General features: G+C 42.6%; 1 protein-coding gene across 12 annotated transcripts in view; it reads left to right on the top strand.

Moving 5' to 3' along the window:
- The window catches only part of STRADA (STE20 related adaptor alpha), a 31,441-nt gene that overhangs the window by 9,927 nt on the left and 2,748 nt on the right, over positions 1-18,766 (top strand). For 8 of the 12 annotated variants that reach the window (XM_078850768.1, XM_073326384.2, XM_073326373.2 and 5 more), the window contains 9 exons: positions 1,558-1,586; positions 8,015-8,117; positions 8,729-8,850; positions 10,499-10,607; positions 10,736-10,859; positions 12,080-12,251; positions 14,231-14,335; positions 17,094-17,335; positions 18,721-18,763. In XM_078850768.1, the coding sequence (XP_078706894.1) occupies positions 1,558-1,586; positions 8,015-8,117; positions 8,729-8,850; positions 10,499-10,607; positions 10,736-10,859; positions 12,080-12,251; positions 14,231-14,335; positions 17,094-17,335; positions 18,721-18,763 (1,049 nt within the window). Of the gene's footprint in view, positions 1-1,557; positions 1,587-1,961; positions 2,063-6,410; positions 7,642-8,014; positions 8,118-8,728; positions 8,851-10,498; positions 10,608-10,735; positions 10,860-12,079; positions 12,252-14,230; positions 14,336-17,093; positions 17,336-18,720; positions 18,764-18,766 lie in introns of those variants that run through there. The other 4 variants (XM_073326381.2, XM_073326378.2, XM_078850769.1 and 1 more) reach the window with 3 other exon arrangements.

The raw sequence follows: 18,766 nt of genomic DNA, 5'->3' as shown, positions 1-18,766 counted from the left end.
AGAGAAGCCTTTAAGTGTAACTGTGGTCAGTAAAGTAACTATGTAAATATGGTGCTACCTTATACAATAGATCTGCTCCTTGAGTATCTTTGAATTGGGCCTGCTGACTTCACTGGCAAAAAAAAAGTTTTAAAACAGTAACACTTTAGCTTTCCAGGGTTGAGACAACAGTGTAAACTGGATTTTAATCTGCTACTTTCATCATTTGCAAAATTGTCAGCTAAATTCTGATGGCAGAATCTTTGTGACAGACGATGTAAAGGAAGCTAGCTAGAGGATTAGATCCCAGGTGGAATTAGTAGTTAGCAAAATCTTCCATTTGACTTGTAAATTCTGCAGATTTGCCTTTCCACATTGAGTTTTGTAGTTATGTTGAACCTCATTTCAGATTAAAGAAAAGGAGTACTTGTGGCACCTGAGAGACTAACAAATTTATTTGAGCATAAGCTTTCGTGAACTATCCTCACGAAAGCTTATGCTCAAATAAATTTGTTAGTCTCTCAGATGCCACAAGTACTCCTTTTCTTTTTGCAGATACAGACTAACACGGCTGCTACTCTGAAACCATTTCAGATGGGGTTTCTAGCAAACCTTTTTTACACTATGTCTATTCTCACCATGGTTACAAACTTAGTCTCTAAGGTGCCACAAGTACTCCTTTTCTTATTACCATGTTTGGAAGCTATGCATGGTTTTGGCTAGCACTGTTTTTTAAAATTAATCCCTGCCTAAAACCAGTCACTGAAAACAGTTTTCAGACGTGTTTAAGGATGGGTCTACCAGAATCTTTTTTTCAAACCTAGCTGTAGCTAGTATCTTTTTGCTCCTGATGTGGATGGTGGTTTTTTGCAGTGGCTTTTCTGACTTAACTGCACTTCTAGGAAGAAAATACATTTAAAAATATCTGTCATGTTTTAATGTACAAATCTGATTAGAAACTTTGCCCTGAAATGAAGCTGTTAAACTAAAATTCATCCCAATATTAAGAGCACTGTTTCATTTGATTTCAGTGTGAATTGTACTTGCTTATACCACGGCTAAATTTGGACCATTTTATCTAAGCCCCTAGTTACACAGAAATCTTGTTATAAGTGTCCTTGTCGAAATGTGGATTTTTGTTACCTCGGGAAATTTGGAATTATGTAGAATTTAACTGCCACTTTCTACACAGGTTGCATTCCTCATTAAACTTCCAAAATAGCTTATCCCAAATATTTAAATCCATCAGATGTATTAATCTATTTCTTTTTAAACAATGAGTTTAAGTTCACAATCTAAAAACAAAACAAATCTCCCTAACCTAAGGCTAATTGAATCTCTGTAACTTTTAGAATTGGGTTTCTTGATATGTTTTCTAATGTCTGTTACTTACTGTTATGATGTTAATTGAAAGTTAAAGATTTTGCCTGGGAATATATCCTTACACCTATCCAGTACCTAAACTATGTTTTGAGGGTATTTAATTTATTTATTTTCATAAATATATATATTCAAACTATGTTTTGAATGGGTATTTGTTGAAGAAAACATGGTGAACAATTAATTTCTTTACTCCAGAGCAGCCTCCGGGTGACTCTCGGAGAAAAGTAAGTGATTTTTGCAGGCTGTGGTGCTGTGGTCCATTGCATGGAGATTATTCCTTGTGGAAGTTTGATTTTCTTTCTACCTTATTTATACTTCATCTGTATATTTAGCTTTACATGTGTGAAAACAAGTTTCACCCTGGAAAAGAGATTTTGGTGTGTGGTTTTGAAGCTGTTGCATGTGACGTTTTAGCTGTAAATCTGAGATTTAATTCCTTACGCTCACGTTTTCAAAAGTGGTTCTGAAAACAGGGCCCAAATTGTCTCAGGTTAGGCATTCAAAACCAGTGCCCAGTTTTTTTAATAATTTGATTTCCTTTCTCTTCCCTATGCCACATCTGCAAAAGAGACCCCAGCATCAAACTGAGAATTAGATAATCTTCAGTTTCAAATGGGACTTCACCTTCTGCTGAAAACCCATTGGCATAGCTGTTTGACTTCCTTCAGAGCTCACAGGAACAGTCTTAAGCCTTCAACAGGTGCTGCTATCTGCTTAGAGAAATCTTTTCTGCTTGAGGACTAATTCCCTACAGAGCTATGAAATGGCCATCTAAAAATACATAGTGTAGTCCAAAACAGGACAGTTTGAATCTTTACCTGTAATCTGAGTCATATTCATGGTTCCGATTAAAGTACCAGTGGTGTACAGTGTAGACATAGCCGAAATGGGAGGCTGTTCTGGGCCTTTAGACATCTTTGCGGTGTTGATGCTGACTTTCTTTCATTTAAAACAAATCTTATTCCCCTAGATAGTTGTAGAAACAAGGCAATAGTTAGTTAGTTAATCAGGGAAAGGAAATTTTTGTAGTTTGAGTCAAAAGTGAGCAAGAGAAACTTAGGTGGTTTTGTTTTGTTTTTTTACTTCCCATCTTCCACCAGGCATTGAATCCAAAATATAATCCACCGGAGTTAGATTCGGCAAATGCAAATCACTGCTGGCATTGCATAGCTCTGGTTTCCTAATGGCATTGACAGTACAATTATCTTTCAAAAACTAATTTCCTTAAACATACGTCCAATCTAAAACCTAACCAAAAGGCCTGAAATGTTAGCCCTTAGTGAATGTCATACTTCATGCAGCTAATCCCACGTTTCTTCATTTTACAGCTTTCGTGATTTTTAACTGTACACCAAAAGTTATCCTGTGTGAAACTCTCGAGGAGCTTTTTTGCAATATTTCATAAATAACATTTCAGTTTAACTTCTTTTTAAATTTTTTTTTTAATCTCATACAGTGTTTAACTTTTGAGTAGAGCTCCTTCTGCATAATGTGGTTAGTTGTAGAGTTTTCAAACTCAATGTTTATCTGCGGAGAGGTGAATCAAGGTCTCTAATGTACTGAATTATTGCTAAAGGGGAGCAGATGATATGTTCTATTTTGGTTGAAACAGCCTGCACCATAGTTAAAAAATAACGTGTTAGATTTATTTCATTTTTTTGCATGTGTTGGCTTCTGCTAAATTTGGAGTGCATTGTATTAAAGCAAACCACCTACATAATGCACAGTTTCAGAGCAGCTGTCATTGCTGCAGAATAATTTTCATTTTCTTGGTGGTGCCTTTCTGCTTCACAGGACCCCATGTGCCTCTGTTTCTTTCCTGTCAGTCCTGCCATTGACAGGGGTGGGTGGAGATGATGGAAAATGTAATGATCTGGGCATTAACTGTGAAAGTCAGAATTGGTAGGAATATTTAATGGAAATCTAGAAATAAGAATGGGTAGCAGCCTTCAATTCATAGCCAAATGATAATGTTGTGTGACATAGTGGGTAGAGCAAAAGATTTGGAACTGTTGGGATTCTAGATTCCAATCATGGCTGAGCCAGAGATTAGCTTTTACCTCTTTGTGCTTCAGTTGCATGAGCTGAAATAATATAGTGCCTTTCACTGAGGTTATTACAAAAATTAAACCTTGTCCTCTCTCTCATTGGGGGTAGGCATTATCCCCATTTTACAGATGGGAAAAGGGAGGTATAGTGTGTCTGTATTACAGAGCTTGGATTAGAACCCAGGGGTCTTGACTCCCAGTTCCATTCAGGAGAAAAGTAGAAAGTTTATAGAAAACTGAATGCTTCATCTGAACTGAGGCTAATTTATGGTAGGAAACAAACTTTCAGTGGCCAAGGATAGTGGACTCAATAACCTGATGGATCTTTCCCATCTACAATTCCTGACACAGGGGAAATCTTCCATCATTTTGATGCATTAATTCAGCACTGATTGCCCTAGACACCGAGGATAAGAGATTTTAAGAATACTTTTTAAATTTTTCAAGGTTAAAATGATCTAAGGGTTACATGCCCCAAATAATAATTTGTATTTTGATAACTCTAGTTAGGTTACATTTTAAAATGTGCAAATAATTTGAACAACTCAGATTCCTCAGTTTCTATTAGTGACGGTCACTCTTCGGCTGTTCATTGATGTAAGGTTTTGAGTTCCAAGCAGGTGTTGGATCGAGCTAGTATTTGGTGGTGCCATTAGTTTCTTCAGTATTTCAGCTTTTTTTAATTTTAAACTAAGCTTCCAGACCTTTGATACAATGTTGTCTTGAGTATGTAGGCTGACTGAAACGATAGATCTCTGAGGTTTATACTCTCCCCTTCCCCTCAAACAGTGTGTTGACTCTGATATCCAATAATGCCATTGTTGTCTACTAGTTCACTGTCAATCATCTTAGCAGAAACAACCAGCCATTCTGGAATTATGAGCAGAGCTTGAATACCGTACTACCATCCTTTTTTTTTTTCCCTTCATCTGATTCCTGATATCAGGTCAACTTCCACCACTGATCTCTTTACTCTAATTTGAAGTGTCAAATCTGTTTGGTTCTGGTTTGGTTGAAACACGACTTTAACCTTTGAAACGTTTTAGTCCCAGTTTGTTTTTCCTGTTCGAATGGCAGGTGTGAAATTGCCTGTTCTGTAGCTTCCCCTCTTGACCATTAGTTTATCAGCAGCTGGAAGTATAATCTCATATAGACCTAGTGGCCCAGTGTCTGATCTCACACAGGGTATATAATCTATACAATCAGCCTACATCTTATGAATGCATTGCAGTAGGTTTTACAAGCTACAGCCTATTCACCCATGTTCCTAAAATTAGAATTGGAGCCCTTAGCATTTCTCTAGTAAGAGTGTATTTACATATAAATGTACTGCCTTGCCATGTGGCCAAAACACAGATGAGTGAGTGCACAGTAGATGCGTTCTTTTTCATTTCTCTTCAATGCCCTTGGAGACTTCTGGCAAACTTTTACCCTTTGCTAAACTGTCTCTTCCCGCTTAAGAGTAAACTGCTGGTTTCCTTGACTCCCAGTGCTTTAATTGTGGTAGAAAAATTGGGATCATATGTTCATGTAACTAACATAATCATCAAAGAATGTTGAAGTTTTCCAAAAGCTGTGTTGTTGCCTGCAACTTTCTAGGGATTCTGCCTTTCTAGCCAGCATAATTGTTTCAGAAGCTGTCAGTTAGTCTCTAGTTTGTCCCAGCCAAGTTTTTGTGCCAAATCGGATTTTCTTAAGACTTCTTCAGACTCGAGTCTAAAACTGCGTTAAGCCACAAATGAAGATAAGTTTGGTCTAAACCTAATTCCTAGTGGACACTTATCCATCTTGCCAAAGCTTCAGTCAGTTTGCCACAGGTTCTAGCTATCTGCTTAAGAGAGCCCCACAACTGGAACACGAGCACTGCAGATTTAATAGAATTGTGAGCCGGAGTCTCCAGAACTGGAATAGGTGATGGAGCTTTGGCTCGGGATGGAGGCGCATTGACAGAGCCTAGAACTGTAATATTAGAGAATGCGGCACTCAGTAATGAGGTGGCCTTGTAGCTCTGTGGGAAGCGAGGCCAGGACTGGAATAACAGAGGGCATTGCGGGTTAGAACTAAGGTATGTGGATGGAGTTAGGAAGCTTATGTATCCAGTTTCATAACATTAAAATCATTTGCCAAATTCATGCATAACATTTTAAAGAGAACTCCATTTTCTAATGCATAAGTGGTGTCAGCTGTTAATGTTAGGGTGTTGAAAAAAACTTTGGTTTTGTCTTTAGAACCAGTGGATTCAGGATGCTTCTAGGACCCCTTTACTTCTCAGTAGTGTACTTATCAGCTGTTGCTTAAAGAAGCAAGTATTTAATATTTGCATCAAGAATGCTTTAAAAACAATCATTAGGAGATGGAGTAGGTTTTGTTTTAAATAAGTTATAACTAAAGTGTTCAGAATATATTTTAGCAGCAGTTCTCTAACTTTAGCAACCCAAGGACCCCCATTTTAATTTAAAATTTTTTGCGGACCCTGAAGCCTCCCGTTGAGCTCCAGGCCCCACCCCACCCCACCTCTTCCCACCCCTGCTCCACCACTGCCCCTCCTCTTCCCCACCTCTTTCTGCCCCCTCCCCAGAGCACACCCCATCCCCACTCCTCCCCCACCCTCCCAGCGCTTCCTGCACTCTGCTGAACAGCTATTCCCTGGTGTACAGGAGGCACTGGGAGAGAGGGGGAGGAATTGATCAGAGGGCTGGCGGCCCTGGATATGATTCTGCCCCCCTCCCCCAAGCGTGCTCCATCCCCGCTCCTCCCTCCCAGCACCTCCTGCATCCCGCTGAACAGCTGCTCCCGGTGTGCAGGCAGTGCGGGGAGGGTGGGGGAGGAGTTGAGTTGATCAGCGGGGCCTGCAGACCCCCTGGAGTACCCTTGCAGGCCCCCAGGGGTTCGCAGACCCCAGTTGGAGAAACGGTTAGGGCTTGCCTACATTATGGAACTTTTTTGTCAGAATAGCTACAGTATGCTTGCAAAAGCCCCCTAGTGGAGATGCAGCATATACCAGCCAAAGGAGTTCTGCCAGGGTAGCTGCACCGTTTCCCCAAAGGACGTTAACTATGCCGACCAAAAGTACGCTTCTGCCAAGGTAATTGCATCTACACCAGGGGCTTTGCCGGCACGGGTGTATTGACTAGGGTGTGAGATTTTTTTCACACTCCTAGCTGACATAGTTATGCCGACAGAACTTTGTAGTGTAGACCAAGCCATAGTGTGGGTATGGTTAGAATAGCCTCTTGTTACTTAATAGCTCTTTGTCATTGCATCATACCTCCTTCCTTCAATGACCGAGACAGGTGTGTGTTTGCACTTCCATTGCAGCTACGAGAAAGTGAGTTGTGTTTTGTTTTTTGTTTTTTTTCCCTGCTGCATGCATCAATAGCAAAATTGTTAGGAAAGTCTGATTGTAGAATATTTATGGCTGGTGATCTGAGACAGAAAGAACAGACCTGGGTTTCCAGTTCCCAGGTGGAGTTAGTGTTTCTGGCAGATTAGGAAAAATTCACCTAATTCAAAGTTGACATAAAATGAACAGATTTGGTCTGTCTGTTGGAGAGAGAGAAATCTGGAGCCTCCCTGTGTCACTCATCTAACTATAAGCGTTACTGAAGGACAAAATGCACTGCAATAATGGAACATGCCTGAACACTGTGTATAGACTTTTCTTGCTCCTCTGAAACCCCCCACCAAGGAGAATTAGAATTCAACTGTGCTGCTAACGCTGCCAGAGATTGCGGCCTCTTTTTGTGCATATCAAATCATCTGTCAGTTTTTGTGACAGGCTCCTGTAATGCAACTTGGACTGTAATGCCCGTGTATTGAATTGCACAGCTTGTTTTTAATCAGTTTTAAGCATGAGTCAGCATGAACAGAGAAGAACATTTCTCTTTTCAGCTTGTGCATGTGGATATAGCAGGGAGCTCTCTCAGTTGTAGTGAAAAGATGCAGCCTCAAGCAGGCTGGCAGACGTGGGAGTGCTGCTCCTGTGTTCATTTGTACTAGCTCTTTGCTGCAGCTAAACTCTTGCTCCCATTTGGAGCTTCTTTCCATGTGTGTCTGATCTATGCATCTTGGGCTTTTCTTAGTTGGTTCATCGCTTCTTCCTGCAGCAAAACAAGTTCAACTTTGTCAGCCTTTGCCACAGAGAGAGCATGAATGGATAAGTGGCTGAAAAGTAGCAACCTCAGCCAGGAAAAGCTTATTGCCAGAGTGCAAAAAAACCCACCATAGACAGGTCTTCAGTCTGTCACTGCTGCACAAGCAAACAGATTATGATGCAGAAGTTTGTAAAGAGTGGGAGAAAGGTGGCTGTTGCAAAGGGGTGGAGTAGTGCTGTCATGTGTCTTAAAAAAGACCATCTGGTTTATAGTAGATGGTAAATTATGTTGTTTGGTTACATGTCATAGAAAGCAGATACCTCGTTCCAGAAAATCCAGACATCTCCTGGGTTTCAGTTTGTATTAAGATATTTACAGCAGACACAGCTAGCTTTTATACTCAGATATGTCCTGATATTATGAGCATGTGCAAAAATATAATGTGGAACAGATGATCTCTCTACTAGATGTAATTAATATCCGTTTCTGATTTTTATCTTGCTTTTCTAGACCAATGATGCGAGCTCCGAGTCGATAGCATCTTCCCCTAAAAGGGACACCATGAGCAGCTTTTTACCAGACAGCAGCTGTTATGAGTTGCTCACCGTAATAGGTAATGTTCCCAGAAAAACACCTAATTTTCATTCTCCATGTATGCTTCCTTTGTAAGGTACTGAATTTTTCTTGTCTGGTGGTTTTCTGAAATGTAAAATGCAAAATATCCTTTCTTTCTTGTTTTGTTTTAGTAGTAGTAAAATTACTGTCTAAAAAGTAAATTAAGGTGGGTTTCTTGTCCTGAAGCTCCTACAATCCAAGTAAAAGATAAATACTAGATGAGAGGAGGCGTGGTTTTGAGCTTGAAGCAAAAGGGTATCAGCTAGGACTCTTGAGTCTCATACCTGGCTTTGCCATTTGTTCCCTGTATGGCTCTTGGCAGGTCACTGCATCTCTCTGGGCCTCAGTTTGCAAATCTGTAAAATAGGAATATTACTGACCTATCTCCCAGCAGGTTTTTAAGTAATTGGTTTTGTATGTAGAGTACTTGAAATTGGAAGGTGATGTAGAACAGGCAAATTTTTATATTAGACAAGACCATCAACAACAGTTAAGGTGAGAGAGGGAATGAGGGTAATTGCTAAGGAGGAAGTGTTGATGGAAGCTCTCCCACAACACATAGTTAATTGTATTCGCGCTTATGGGGTTAATCTCACTCTCTCTTTTCAGGTCATGGCTTTGAGGAGCTGATGACTGTGAACCTGGCCAGGTATAAACCATCAGGAGAGTATGTCACAGTCAGAAGGATTAACTTGGAAGCTTGCACCAATGAGATGGTGACATTCTTGCAGGTGATGCTACAATCTTTAGAATGGGGCACAGCATCTTTCATGTATATTGAAAGAACAAGACTCCTAGGATCTCAGCTTCAGGTTATTTAATGTTTTCTAAGGTGCCCATTGCTAAGCATCTGGATGCTGTACAACTTTAACATAGTAGTTGCATTACTGGCCCACAAAGACCAATTATCCTAATGAAGAAATGGTCAAATTAAAAAATAAACCATTATACGGTGCTGGTAGTAGATAGTCCTTCAGACTGAGTTATAGTTTTGTAAATGTTAGTTGGCTGATACATCTAAAATTATTTTGAAGCTGATGGTGGAGTGTCTAGGGATTAGTGCACTGGACTGAGTTTCTAGTGTTCTGGGTTCTCTGGAACCAGCTCAGCCGCTGTCTGGTCATGAGCAAGTCACTTCTCTGTGCCTGGTTTTTGAACTGTGAAATGGGGATCTTTGCCCGCCTCATGAGCATGTTGTGAGGTGATTCATGTTTGTAAAGTACTTTGAGGTCCGAGGTGGAAGGTGCTATGAAAGCTGAGTGTTATTCTAAGGCGGTGGCTCTCAACCTTTCCAGACTATTCTACCCCTTTCAGGAGTCTGATTTGTCTTGCATACCCCCAAGTTTCACCTCACTTAAACTACTTGCTTACAAAATCAAACATAAAAACACAAAAGTGTAACAGTGCACTGTTACTGAAAAATTGCTTATGTTCTCATTTTTACCATAGAACTATAAATCAATTGGAATATATATATGTGTATAGTATATCGAGCAGTATAAACAGATCATTATCTGTATGAAATTTTAGTTTGTACTGACTTCACTAGTGCTTTTTATGTAGCCTGTTATAAAACTCGGCAAATATCTAGATGAGTTGATGTACCCCCTGGAAGACCTCTGCGTTCCCCCTGGGGTATGTGTACCCCTGACTGAGAACCACTGTTCTAAGGGGATTGTTCTTCTGGTTAAAATCAAGACTTGCATCTAATCCTTTCTCTTCTAAAGGATGCACTTGAAGAGGAAGAACCCAATGATCTTTCCATACCAAACTGCTGTAATAGCATCCTATGAGCTCCTCAGTTTCAAAATAGGATTAGTGCAAGGAAATACTGTATCAAGTTCCAAACACAGACGCTCTGATGCCATAATTTGTTTATCCTTCTCCAGCAAATTCATTCAAATAGGTATTAACGTTGACACATCATGATGTAAACACCAACTAGCCCTTGTGCAGAGATTGTCAGAACAGCTGTTTGGGGTCGGGGTTTAGTATGTGTGTTCTTTGAATTTATGTAAAATGTCCCTGTATGACCATTCCTTTTTGCTGGAAGTTGGGATTGCCAGACATGTTGCACTGACATAGGAGCTCCTGAATTCAGTGCTAAGCAACTGTTGCCTATGCACAGACCTCATGCCAGGAAAATCTAACTCTGGTGAGAGATTATTTTAGCTGTCATATCTTCCCATTTTATCTGCAAAAGGAGAGACAGGAACTTCTCAGGTGAAGAGAAGGTTCAAGTCAGTGTTTTGGCAGACAATCCTTAAAGTGCTACCTTTTGTCCAGTCTAACCTTCCTAGAGTGCTGACCCTCTGTACCATATATGGAGTTTTGTATTTATGTATTTTGTATTGATTTGAAATATCCTTTGGCTTTTAGGGTGAACTTCATGTGTCCAAACTCTTCAACCACCCCAACATTGTGCCATATAAAGCAACCTTCATAGCTGACAATGAGCTATGGGTAGTGACCTCCTTCATGGCTTATGGTAGGTGGAGAGGAGAATACGTCTGCTATCTGACCAGGCTGCTTTAGCTTCTGTTAAATCATCTTTATTTAGGTGAAGTGTCCTCTGTTTTTCCTGCTCCATCAAAAAACGTTTCTTTGTCTCTTTAGGTTCTGCAAAGGATTTAATCTGTACCCATTTCATGGATGGAATGAGTGAACTGGCTATTGCTTATATCCTCCAGGGTGTTCTGAAGGCTCTTGACTACATTCACCATATGGGCTATGTACATAGGTAAAAAGGAAATCACTCTCTTTATCACTTATCCTACTTTCTGTAGGAAATGCTTACAAACAATATTCATCCAGCTGGGACTAGGTATCTCAAGGGATTTGGAATAAGAATATGGCTTGCATCTAGCTTGCCCTGCTGCTGCTGTAGAGAGCTTCATTGTCCATGCCCTTGGTCCTGGACTTCTCATTACCACAGAAGTAGTACTTTAAAAAGAGCAAATCGCAAAATGTTCCTGAGGCAAAGTGTAGTAGTAACTTAGGGCTAGGTTAAGCTTTTGCTGAAGTAAATCCTTCCATGGGGTCCCCAAGGTGGGAAGATGAGAGGAGGGAGGTTGTGACGGCAGAAAACAGCTGCATCTTCCTTTTTGCCAGGGAAGTTGGAAGGGGCTGGGAAGAGGGCATACTCAGGGGATATACTAACTTCCATGGAGCCCCAGATTGGAATTAAAGCTGCCCCTTCCAGTGGATAGGCAACCGTCTGCCCTCCCTTGGGTGAATATTCTTCTGTATCCCTGGCATGCAGGGGGTCTTTCTGATGTAGTTTACACCTCTTTGTTGAGGCTTCAGTGAAGCAGGTCCATCTGTATCTTATGGTGGTTGTAATGACATCACACAATATCCAAGCGCAACCTCTAAGGGAATGAGCAGGTTGCATTATTCCTATCCTTCCATCATTGTTCGCTGTACAGTCCCAGTGTCATGTTAGGGAGGTGATAGCCTATTCCTTCATCCAGTGAATTACATGTTTCGTGCTTTCCAGGTACTTTCACTTTTAGTTCTCTCTCCTAGCTTTTTTAGATTAATGGTACAAAGTTGCATTTATTTTTTTTTAAGAGGTGAGGCTTTATTTATGCTTATGCAAATATCACTTGGCCAAGCAGCAGATATTTATCTCTTTTAATCTCTCCTCTTAAATCAGTGCCTCCAGACCCTTAATCAGATTTATGTTTTTCCTGATAAACACTAACATGGCTGCCACACATACTTGGACGTAAGTTTCAAAACCTGATTATTCTAGGCTATTGGTACTCACTCTGTCACATATTTTCACTGGATGCTCAATGTGCCTAGGCTTCAGAATATGCCTTCCTTAAATCCTGTACAGGATCCCTATAAAATAATCTTCTCACATAGATGCTGGGAAGGAATTTAAAGTCCTTCTAAGTTAGATGATCCTTGACCATGTGTTGACCTCCTACTTCTGATCCCCTTTGCTTTAAGGAGTGTGAAAGCCAGCCACATCCTGATCTCTGTGGATGGGAAGGTGTACCTCTCAGGCCTGCGCAGTAACCTAAGCATGATCAACCACGGGCAGCGGCTCAGAGTTGTCCACGACTTCCCCAAGTATAGTATCAAGGTCCTACCATGGCTCAGTCCTGAAGTCTTACAGCAGGTATGGGATAGAACTACTGTCATTTTATGGGTCACTCTCCTCTTCTTCCTCATTGTTGACTTTCTTACTTTTGTGGACAGAGACCCCCCCCTCCTTCACTGTTGCTGGAATTTCTTGCCAAGAAGCAAGGAACTATTTTCAGGCTAATTTTGTAGCCTGAGGAGAGCATCTGATCGTGTAACAAAATCATGGTTCTTGGAAAAGGCAGCACAGACCTTCTTGGAGCCTGATTCTCCCGCACCATGGGTTTCAATGGGAGCTACTCTGATTCGGCAAGCAGGAGAATTGGGTCTTTGGCATTTTAATGACAAAACTGGCCTATTGTCCTGAGTGGGTCATACTGCTCTGGACCCTCATGCCAGACACCCATTCATGTCAACTTAACATTTCATATCCTGGTGGCAAGCGCAGCCCGTTAGCCGTACTGCCCCCATAACACTGAACGTGAGCCTTCTGAGTTGCACCCAGAGGCATCTTTTCATTCTATAGGGCAGTGGTTCTCAACCAGGGGTCTGGGGCCCCCTGGGGGGGCAGTGAGCAGGTTTCAGGGTGTCTGCCAAGCAGGGCTAGTGTTAGACTCGCTGGGGCCCAGGGAAAAAAGCCAAAGCCCCACCACATAAGGCTGAAGTCTGGGGTCCTGAGTCTCGCCACCCGAGGCTGAAGCCGAACGTAGCTTGGCGGGGGCCCCTGTGGCATGGGGCTCTAGGCAATTGCCCTGCTTGCGACCCCCTAATGCCGGCTCTGGATTTTATATGCAGAAAGCCAGTTGTTGTGGCATGGATGGGCCATGGAGTTTTTATAGCCGTTGGGGGGGCCTCAAAAGGAAAAAGGGTGAGAACCCCTGCCCTAGGACATTGTATTCAGTGGTCTCTCCATGGCAACTGGGAGGAAGACGGTTTATTCGCCCACAGATAGGCACCTGGGGTGGAAGGAGAGCAGCTAAAACAGACTTCTTAAAGCTGGGTGGAATCTTGAATGCCAGGTCTGTCGCTAAGGCCTTGCACTCATGAGGTCACCGTAGCATGTTAACGAGTGTAATAATGCTAGTCTCTGATCTCGTTATACGCATTCCCTTATGTTGTCAGTCTGTTCCCATGGCTCTCTGTGACACTGCTCAGTGATAAGTGGGTTTCTAGCTGCTCACTGTTTAAAGCTGCTGTGCTAAGTTAAACCCGTAGAGACTTTTAGCATCATTTTTCCTCCTGATGAGTTTTCATTCATTCTCTTCACTCTTTTTTTTTGTTTAAAAAAGCAGCAGTGTAATCAGCCCGGCCTGAGGGGGACGTGGGTGTTCAATGGGGGCAAAATAAGCCTTCAGAAAGGTCCGTACTAGAGCGCCGGGTATGGAGTTTTGCACCAGTGCACGGGCTAAGCTCCAGAGGGGAGTCTGCATAGTTGTGTGAAATGGAGGGGAACTGCATGGAGCTCTCCCCAAATACTAGTTTCTGTGTTACGGATTACATTAAATGGTCATTCTCTTTGTGTATCTAATAGAATGTATCTTGGGTGTTTATCTGGCCCCCATTACCAAGTGCCCAAGCACCTCACAGTCTAATTGTCCTTGCAAACTCCTTGTGAGGTAGGGCAGTGCTATTATCCCCATTTTACAGATAGGGAGCTAAAGCATGGAAAGATTAAGTAACTTGCCCCAGCTCACACATGAAGTTAGTGGAAGAGCAGGGAACTAAACGTGGATCTCCCGAGTTGCAGGCTAGTGCCCTAACCACTGGGCAGTCCTTCTGTCTCCTTCCAAAGAAACTGATCACCAACACTGAGACAGATGCATTTTCTTTTAAAAACAAACAACCTCAAACCTTGTTGCCTTGGTAGTGAAACTTCTACAAGTACTAGGGCACTTTGGTTTAATTGTTTGGTTTTTGTCCTTCCCCTTCAGGTACCTGATCAGATTCCCGCAAGGATAAGCATAACACATAACTGACTTTATAGCTAATTCTCTCCATCCCGCTCTTTGGTTCTAGAATCTCCAGGGTTATGATGCAAAATCCGACATTTACAGTGTGGGGATAACAGCCTGTGAACTGGCAAATGGACACGTCCCATTCAAGGATATGCCTGCTACTCAGGTAGGGTTTACAAGCTGCTTGGGCGCTCCTTCCACCCCAGCCTTATAACTGCATGCTGTGGAGTTAGGAAATTGAGTTCTGTATCTGTCAATAATACTTAAATGCAAGGAACCGAGTTATTGGCGGCAGCTGTGTTTGTAATGAGATGTGACAGATTCTGAGCTCTTGAGGTCATGAAAGATCTCTAATGGCACTCTTTGCACAAAAGTAAGGGTAATAACCCTCGCCTCTTTTCTTTCCTTTTTTACCTGTTAAACTACTGCTGACTTCCACGCTACCAGAGGCTGCATCTCTGAGGTACATAAAGGCATACATAGAAATTAGCATTGGAAAAGATCTATTAGGTTATCTCCTCACCAGCGCAGAATTGTTCCCTATAGTAAATTTTCTAGTGCTCTGTCTCCAGTCTTCTTTTAAATGTTTCAAAATATGGAGTTTCTTCTGAAGGCCTCTGTTGTAGGATTATTATTGATTGACTTGACACCTTTTGGAGTTTTTTAATGTGTAATAAAACCTTCCCTTTTTTCCCCTCTTGAGGATGCCTTTCTTCCTACAGCCATTCCGTTAATCTTAATCAAATCCATAACTCGAAGGGATACCTCTCTCCGCATGTTGTGTGGATTTCTATAAAACGTGAGAATCTGATATTACAAACAGTGCAGTAGACAGAATTGAAGATCATTACAGTTAGTCTCCTCCAATACCAATCAAGACCCTGCTCCCATTGAGGTCTCTATCAAATCTCTTGCTGGTTTCAGTGGGAGCAGGAGCAGGTCCATTCAGTTCAAAATAAGTCAGTCCTCCTTTGCAGATTGACCGGAGCATCTTGGTGTCACCCTCCCAGGGAAACATTTAACACTAGTAGGGTTCTGGGGCACACCTTGAAAAACAGATTAGAAATGTAGATACACTGGAGGGTAGGGATAGGATACAGAGGGCCCTAGACAAATTAGAGGATTGGGCCAAAAGAAATCTGATGAGGTTCAACAAGGACAAGTGCAGAGTCCTGCACTTAGGACGGAAGAATCCTATGCACCGCTACAGACGAGGGACCAAATGGCTCGGCAGCAATTCTGCAGAAAAGGACCTAGGGGTTACAGTGGACGAGAAGCTGGATATGAGTCAACAGTGTGCCATTGTTGCCAAGAAGGCCAATGGCATTTTGGGATGTATAAGTAGGGCCATTGCCAGCAGATCGAGGGACGTGATCATTCCCCTCTATTCGACATTGGTGAGGCCTAATCTGGAGTACTGTGTCCAGTTTTGGACCCCACACTACAAGAAGGATGTGGAAAAATTGGAAAGAGTCCAGCGGAGGGCAACAAAAATGATTAGGGGACTGGAACACATGATTTATGAGGAGAGGCTGAAGGAACTGGGATTGTTTAGTCTGCAGAAGGGAAGAATGAGGGGGGATTTGATAGCTGCTTTCAACTACCTGAAAGGGGGTTCCAAAGAGGATGGCTCTAGACTGTTCTCAGTGGTAGCAGATGACAGAACAAGGAGTAATGGTCTCAAGTTGCAGTGGGGGAGGTTTAGGTTGGATATTAGGAAAAACTTTTTCACTAGGAGGGTGGTGAAACACTGGAATGCATTACCTAGGGAGGTGGTGGAATCTCCTTCCTTAGAAGTTTTTAAGGTCAGGCTTGACAAAGCCCTGGCTGGGATGATTTAGTTGGGGATTGGTCCTGCTTTGAGCAGGGGGTTGTACTAGATGACCTCCTGAGGTCCCTTCTAACCCTGATATTCTATGATTCTAATGTACCATCCTACCGCTAGAAAAGTCCAGGTACAGAACTTGATTAACATTTTATAACAACCTTCTGCACACAGGTTACTGAGAGCAGTGGTACATGGGTTGCTACATGTCACCTGTGCCAAGTTAGAGCATTCATGCTTCCTGAGCTCTGCTGTCCAGTCCAGATTATAACATCACTCTCAAACAGAAAGCATTGTTCTGTGTATTCCTAGATAAGTGTAGGGTTATTGGAGGTTTGTTATGTAAAGGGGGCCTGGGCATGCTGCTTCCACCTGATCTACTCTCCCCTTTCTGCTTTTTAACCCAAATCAACTTTCACATTGAGCCACTTCATGAAACCTTGGTGCAGGAATGAAGGGGTCTAAATGCTGCTGAGGGAACCAGGATCCAACAGGTGCTCCGGGAGAACAACTATCCAAAATCAGGGGAAGCTAATATGAAAGTAGAGGTGCCCTGATCTCCCTACAGCCACCTCAGCCCTTGCCCTGACCAGCTGGATGTGGCATCATTCCAGGTTATAACAAAGAATTAAGAACTTTGCCTGCCAATTGGATTAGGAGACCTACAGACTTGTCATCAAATATGACTGCTGCAAGGGGCCAAATGCTGCACTGTAACGTGTGTGTAACTGCTGTGACTTAATGCAACCCCACAGCAGTTAAAGGCCCGATACTGTGAATTGCTGACAAGTTGAGAGTGCTCTGGAACGTTCACGATCGGGCCCTGTGTGAGAAGGGAATTTGGCCCATAGAGTTCACGTAATACAATCTATGTTAGAATAGCAACTAAGGACACTGGTGTCTAAGTCCTGCAGCAAGAGTAATGCTGAATGAACATACAACACATGCAGACCCTGGACCACTTGCAGGACACAACTGAAGATTGTTGCATAGAGTATCTGAAGTTTAAATACATTTGTTGTAGAGAGTCCTGCCTGCTCTCTTAAATGTGTCTGCTCTGTCTCATGCATGTGAGTCGTTTCATCCAATTCCATTTCAGATGCTGTTGGAGAAGCTGAACGGAACTGTTCCATGCCTGCTAGACACCACCACGATCCCGGCTGAGGAGCTGACCATGAAAACATCCCGCTCATGTGCTAACTCCGGGATTGGTGAAGGGATGGCAGTTAGCAACGTGAGGGCAGCCAATGGGGAGTCAACACTGCACCCTTACCATCGGACCTTCTCACCCCACTTCCATCACTTCGTGGAGCAGTGCCTGCAGCGTAATTCCGACTTGCGGTACAGCCATAATGGGAATGCTTGGTTACAGATCTGCTCTAAACACCATTCGGGGCCTGGGTACTGTAACTGTGGACTCTGTGTGGTTTAAAGATTGTTTTAATCCCGATCTCTCGCCATGGCTTTTGAGTTGAGTCTCAGTATTGGCGTTTTGTTCAGTGATCTCTGATTAAAAGCATGGCTGTGTGAAGAGGTGCCCCATATGTACGGCAAAAGAGCTGTCCAGAATAGCTATAAATATATAGCCTGAAAGCCGTAAGAATATGTAGCATTTTGATAGGACCTTGCATCAGAGAACCCAAAGAATTTCAGTTATTAAGCCTCACAAGCTTCTTGGGAGGTGTTATCCTCATTTTACAGGTGGAGAAACTGAGGCAGAGAGGTTAAATGTCTTGCCCAGTGCCACACGTCGAGTCTGTGGCATGTTGGGGAAACTAACTCAGGACTGGCAACTCCCGTTCTCACTAGACCTCATTGTCCCAGAAGCAGTTTCATTCTCCAGCCAGGAGAGCTCATCTTGAGACTTCAGTGAATAAATGCTGAGAACAGAGCAAGAACAGCATTTCCTTTTCTAGTTCACCAGGACCATGTATTGTCATCTTACTCTGTGGCAAACGTCTCTGTACCTATAATAGGCTATTCATAATTTGGCTAGCAGAAGTTTTTGCTGTGTCCCCGTGTATAGCTTCTTTCACTGTCCAGGGGAGAGGAGTATACAGGGCAATGATTGTCCCTGTGATAACTGCATCACATGGCTTTTCAGTTAATTGATTGCGCTATCTTCAATCATGCTGGGATGCCCTGGCTGGGATGATTTAGTTGGGGATTGGTCCTGCTTTGAGCAGGGGGTTGGACTAAATGACCTCCTGAGGTCCCTTCCAACCCTGATCTTCTATGATTCATGCTGCTGTCTCACGAAAGGAGCTACAGATCCCATGGCACTTTGAGAAATCTTTGGGGGATAACCTGGTCATTCTGGCCAACAACTTTGCCTCTTGTGAAGCAGATTCTAATGGCAAAGGCGCTTAACTCCTTCCTTTGTCAACCCCCCCTGGGGATGCCTAGAGGATAAAAGTTTCTACTACTGTGTATAAAAGGGTGAGGCCCGTGGCTGAGGTCCAGTCCTGAGTCAGGAGACCGGGATTCTGTTCCCACCTTCACTCATTTGCTATGTGACCTTGGTTAAGTCGCTTCCCCGTCTGTGCCTCAGTTTCCCCCCTCAGTAAAATAAGAATCATCCTGACCTATATCTCACAGGGTGGTGAGTGTTTGTAAAGAGCTTGTAAAGACACAGGAAAGCTGTTAGAAAGTCAGTGTCGTTTACGCTAATCACACTCAGGTCTCCTATATGATGATTCATTCCCTTCTCATTCTCTTTTGTACAGGCCAAGTGCAAGCACCCTGCTGAATCATTCCTTTTTCAAGCAGGTA

This window comes from Lepidochelys kempii, chromosome 27 (genome assembly GCF_965140285.1).
Source record: "Lepidochelys kempii isolate rLepKem1 chromosome 27, rLepKem1.hap1, whole genome shotgun sequence".
Taxonomy (NCBI): domain Eukaryota; kingdom Metazoa; phylum Chordata; order Testudines; family Cheloniidae; genus Lepidochelys; species Lepidochelys kempii.
Note: the sequence above shows the minus strand (reverse complement) of the source record. Positions and strands in the feature narration are given on the sequence as shown.